At 35.8% G+C, this 5,997-nt stretch overlaps 1 protein-coding gene across 1 annotated transcript; it reads right to left on the bottom strand.

The window, feature by feature from the left end:
- Nucleotides 1-561: 561 nt before the first annotated feature.
- LOC148018345 (MADS-box transcription factor 4-like) lies at nt 562-2,657 on the bottom strand. Its single transcript, XM_087661566.1, has 2 exons — nt 2,467-2,657; nt 562-793 (listed from the first exon to the last, which is right to left on the bottom strand). The coding sequence occupies exons 1-2, from the start codon at nt 2,655-2,657 to the stop codon at nt 562-564; spliced, it is 423 nt and encodes a 140-aa protein (XP_087517692.1).
- Between the last annotated feature and the right edge of the window lie 3,340 nt (nt 2,658-5,997).

Here is a 5,997-nt window from a genome sequence, read left to right as displayed (position 1 = left end):
TGGAAGCTCAAAGTATGATTCAAGATTCCAAAAATCATTTACACTTTTGCATTTTGTACCATCCCAAAACTCATTTATTGTAGAATCACAAAGTGTATTCTCTTGTATTAACCATTTGTTTTTATTTCTCCACATTTCCAACAATTCATGGCATAGAGTTCTACTTCTAGTTAGTAGACAACATTGTGAACAATCACGCTGTAACTTCTTCCTTCCTCCTTTTCTAGTGTGACACAAGCATTCAATTGTGTCTCTAATGTAGTTATCCTCCTTGCTTGGCTGATAAAGCAATGGTGCATGAATAGAGCTCTCACTTCCTTGTCATACCCTGTAACGTTGGGAGTTAAACATACCTAGGAAAAGCTCGGCATATATATATTGTCCATATGTGCTTGGGGGGGGATTAGAAATGATCATATCACCAAAAAGAATTTTAAGCATTTTATCTTGAAACTCAATTGAAGCTTGATGCTCATCCCAAAGTTCTTGCAATTGAATTATTCTTTGAACAATTTTGTCAAATAAAGATGGTTCAACATCATCCATCTCGAACGCTTCATGTTATGGTTCCACCTCATTATCCTCCCTTTCATCTAAATTGTCAATCTCATTTGATGGGTCATTATGGACCTCATCTCCCATGTCATTATGCTCTAGTAGAATGTCATCTTGTGGTAGTCCTTGAGAGTCACGTAAACCAAGATTAGTAGTGAGACTCTTAAATCTTTCCTCAATTTTCATGTGTCTTGCATATGTTGAGTGAGGAACCATACGTCCACCTCCACAATATGTTCTGCATGTACACCACAAACGCATGCGTCTAGGCAAAGAGTGAGATGATGGTTGATCCATAGGAGGGTTATCTTCACTCATAGGAACATCATTGTTAGTAGAATTTTGACCTTCTTGATGAGCCAGAACTGATGAATGTATTATCCCATTCATATCCTTGCGACTGCGTGCATAGTAAGTTTGTCTAGTAACATTCTGATAACCAAGGGTTGAATGCCTACACTTATAATTGCACTGACATCTCCTTAAATTATTCATTATGGCTTCCTGAAACATAGACATAAATAAAAAATAATCAATCTATATATTAAAGTTACATATCAAAGGTGGAAGATTGATATGCTAAAGCATATAGAAAATTTGATTTATACTTTAGAAAAGATAAATATTTCTCAATAAGTGTATGAACTTAAAGCACATAAGTGTACGAACTAATTCATATATGAAGGAACATTGAATATGTGATTTAGGCTTAAGAAAAATAAAGATTCTCAAGAACTATAAGCACTTAGTAGTCCGTCACAACAGTTATCCCTTCTGCGTGTGGTTTTACAATCTTCTTTATCCACACTTATGAAATGACATGTATTTAGGCTCTTTAACATTAAACTTAGAGGACACAGATTGCAGGTTTGGTGTGACGTCCTCAGGCAAAGGTGACACCAAATCTACATTAAATATTTATCAAAGCTAATCATTGTATACATTATTAGAGACATTACTATAATCCTAGGTATTAAAGTATTCTTAGAATAAATTAAAGTGATCTCAATAATAGAGACACAAAAAAAAATTGCATACTAGAGAGTTTGAGATGGCAAACCAAACACAAAAAGGAAGGTCGTGTCCCTGGGACTTAGTTATAGTCTGTCACAACAGTTATCCCTTGTGCGTGCAGTTTAACATCTTCTTTCTCCACGCTCATGAAATGACATGTATTTAGGCTCTTTAATATTAAGCCTAGAAGAGAGGATTGCAAGTTTAGGCACAAATGATGTATATGTGACGTGAAGCAAAGGTGGCACCAAATCTACATTAAATATTTATAAAAGCTAATCAATCCATACATTATTAGAGACATTATTATAATCTTGGGTATTAAAGAATTCTTAGAATAAATTGAAGTTATCTCAATAATAGAGATACAAAACAAAAATTGTATACTAAATAGTTTGAGATGCCAAACCAAACATAAAAAGGAAGGTAGTGTCCCTGGGACTTAGTAGATCGTCACAACAGTTATCCCTTTTGCGTGTAGTTTAACATCTTCATTCTCTGCACTCATATAAAGGACAATGCCCTAAAATAGGCATCCACTTACTAATTGTTTATCTCTTGTTTGAAACTTCAAACCTAACTAGCGCGCTCTAAAGAAGCACATTAAACTTTTTAGAAGGTGTGGTCTTCTAGGTTTCCTAGACTAGACTTTTGCATTAATTACTCATCTACACAAGTCTATTGTGCTATTTATTACCCTCAATTCATTTGACATTCCTAATCTATTAATATTTGTTGTATGATTGAAACTTATTAAAACAAAGTTATGTCTTACTTAAAAATTGACGAAGTGAACAAGATATTCATCACAATCAAATAAAAAAAATTTGAACCTTAAAATGATCAACTAATCTCTTGAGCCCCTCGATGACATGGAGTATAATAAGAAATAGGTACCTGCGGGTGCGGGGATTGTCTAGTGTGAAGAGCTTGCCAGATGCCGAGACGACGATGAGGGCGACCTCGGCGTCACACAGAATGGCGAGTTCCTTGGCCTTCTTGAACAGCCCGGCTCTGTGCTTGCTGAAGGTCACGTTGCACACAGTCGCATTCTCGATCCGGCGCAGCTCCACCTTCCCACGGCCCATCTTCCGCGTCCTCTTCTAATCCAACAAAGTATATTTCAACGATGATGATGATTCTCGTCGTACATCGCTTCTCTAAATCTTTGAATCTTTGAATCGCTATGATGTCAAAAGGATGACGTGTAGGATAGCTGCACGCTGTGATGCAGTAGCTATCTCAGAAAGGATGACGTCATGGATCACTCTATGATGCAACAGTAGCTATCTCAGAAACTAATCGATCGCTTCCTACCTACACAGCTACTCCTGGACTGACAACCGCCAAAGCCCCCTCCTCTACAGAAGCCACATGCAGTATTGTAGATGAATACCGACAACAAAGTGAGAGGATTAGAGGATAGGCAGATGAATAGTGACGACACCATATCTCAGAGAAACCTCTCTCTCTCTCTCTCTCTCTGTGAATATTGGTTGAGTTATAACACGTCTACCTCAAAATGAATGGTCAAGTCTCCCTCAAAATGGCGGCAAAATGAACGTTGCTACCAACCCTGCGCATGCATCCTAAAAGCACATTAAACCCCTTAAGAATTTAATGAAATACATAATCTCTCCCCCTTTTTCATTCTATTATTAGACCTTAATAAAGGATGCATCATCTTGCATATGTACATATGCAGTTATGCCACCGAGTCCATTTGACATTGGAATATGTCTTTGTCGGGTTGAAATAAAATCCACCATAATCTCATAGCCACTAATCTCTTAGCCATGCAAAAGCATGTGATGTATTTAGTCCTTCCCCCCGGTCCGCAAACATTTGTGTAGCAGTCCCCTTGGATCAAATATAAAATTAATATTACTCTCATCAAGCTCACCAATAATGAAAATTAGATTTTGGTGTTTCTTGGTAAAACATTACATTTATATAATGGATCAATGTTTGATACCTACATGCTTACACAATGTAATTCTATATTGGATTTTGATGTTTCTTCTTTTACATTGCACACGCTAAAAAGAAGAGTCTTCACCCTTTGGAGATTCTAAAAATAGGCAAGTAGCTTGTAATCAGAGTCATCATCATCAATGTCATGAAATTCCAACTATAAAATGCAAGTGGCTCCTCACAATCTCATGAATCAAGTCATTAATTTTGGTGAACATACGCTTAGTGTTTCTTGTAACAAAGTAACGATCTCAAGTCCTCTCTTAGATTTGAGGAGCTTTGAGAAAGACAACACAGAAGTTTTTATAGAGGAGATTGGTATGTACATTATAAAGTTGACATATACTGGGAAGACAAAGTTCATTGCTAGATGTCATCATTAAAGTAGAAACAGATGAGTGGTTGGGAAACTAGAGGAGAGGTGAAACAATTTTATTTTAAAATGCAGCTAGGAGTTTTAAGAATGGTGACAATGATTCCATGAAAAACCAACTATAGATGGAACCAATATAAGAACGAAGAGATGGCCATCATATGGCATCACATGTGAGGTGGACAGTGAAGGAAACCTATCATGACTACATGGGCAGTAGAGATTACGCTGTCCTAAGAGGGTCGACCATGGGAATTGTAAGGATTATCTTCTTGAGTGGCAAGACACAACATGGCTTCTAATGTTAGCATCATCAAACAATGTTCCCATGTGATGAACCTTAGGTGTTGGGTGTAGTCAAGGAGAAGCTATACAAAATTCCTAAACAAAAGATTTATATATTTGCAAAAGAGGAGGCATTTTGAAAATAAAATTAACTTTGGATACTTTTCAGTGTTTTTAGCCTCCTCTTTGCACTATATAGAGCTCCACTAGATCCTCTAAAACTTGTGGATGAACTCAATTGTACTAATAATATTCTAGAGGTGGGGTTACAGACACAAATGCTCTTTGTTTAATTAATTTGTCTAGAATAAGAAGTTTTAGGGGAACTATGACTTAATCCATTGGAAAACTCTAGATTAAGAATTGTTGTAGGCAACAATAGTAAGCATAGGTAAAGGTAAAATTTTCACATGATTTCATTAAATAAAGAGTGCATTGCTCAGGCATCTATACGCTTAAAAATGTAGAAATCTTAACTAAACTAAGCACTCTTAATAAGAAAAGTCATGGCTTAAAAGCTTAGTTTCTTATCTAAAGACAACACATGTCTTCTTCTAGAAATAATTTAGTGTCAAACCATGATAGCAAACATCATAATACAACGAACAAATATGCACACTTCTTAAAGTTTCTAAGGCAAGAACAAAGCATGCACCTTCATGGTTTTGGAGCTAGCATTGATTATGTGACTAGAGTCGAGGTCTAGAAGAGGGCAAATTGTAGGAGCTTAAGGGGGCACCAATATGGTGTTCAATCCCATTGTTAGGATGACATACGTGCAATGTCTTGAGACAAATAGAAAACATTAGTACAAGAAAAGAGTGGTAAATTTAAAACTATGTAAAGAAGAGGCATGGTTTTGGGATTCCTTTTCAAAATCAATGCAAGCACGATACGTATGTATGACAATCATGCATGTAGATTTACTTTTCAAAATGTTTGCATACCACAATTTCTTGATGACTAAAAAACATTAATTTATGATAAACGTGATAGCTATAAGGATGCCAAAATTACAAATTCATGAACAAGAGGCATGCTTTCATGATTGGTTGTCAAAATCAATGCAAGAATGAGACATCATGTATGAGAAGCAAGCGTATAGATTTAATCTTAAAAATGTTTGCATGCTAAAATATAGTAGATACATAAGAGGAATAATTTTATCATAGTGACACAATCTCACAGTAGTGCACGTGTATTTAAGAAGATTTGGCATTGCACCACAAAATGTATATACAAGTGCTCGGAAGCATCAAAACCTTTTGCACTAAAAAATGCACTATGAGGTAAAACTATCATCATTCTACTACATGTCTCTCTAAATAGGTACATTGATCCTTCTTTGCTCCGAAAGCTTGAAGCAACTCAACCTTTTTCAATGCAATGTGATGAATGAAAACATGTGACATGGGGCCCAAGCTTAGAAACATTTAAGGACACATAGTACATATGCTTACATGGAATGGAAACTTGATACTTTCTTTCTCTCTTCTAAAAATTAATGCAGATGCAATGAGTAAACTTTGATACAGAGTAATTAATGCCCAGAGGAAACAAGCTTTGCTTCCTTGTGCACTAACATAGAACAAATGTCACTTATTTCTGAACATAATGGCCAAACACTTGATATTCACATCAAGAATCTTGCCCTTTTGAATATGTTTTTGAAATTCCATTATCAACCTTTATCTCCATTTAACTAGTTTAATGTTTTGATATTTCAATTAATATCTACTAACAACACTTGCAAAAATAGATACCCATGGAGAGTGGCTACAAATAGGGCTAGCATT

This window comes from Lygodium microphyllum, chromosome 21 (assembly GCF_053477565.2).
Source record: "Lygodium microphyllum isolate KBCC chromosome 21, Lygodium_microphyllum_v1.1.10, whole genome shotgun sequence".
NCBI lineage: Eukaryota > Viridiplantae > Streptophyta > Polypodiopsida > Schizaeales > Lygodiaceae > Lygodium > Lygodium microphyllum.
This window is presented reverse-complemented; position numbering and strand designations above follow the sequence as displayed.

What these genes read in the sequence shown, in the direction of transcription:
- LOC148018345 (XM_087661566.1), bottom strand. Translation starts at nt 2,657, where the DNA reads ATGGGCCGTGGGAAGGTGGAGCTGCGCCGGATCGAGAATGCGACTGTG. An exon ending in GACAATCCCCGCACCCGCAG is followed by an intron (nt 794 to 2,466) that starts GTACCTATTTCT and finishes GTGTACATGCAG; the next exon opens with AACATATTGTGGAGGTGGAC.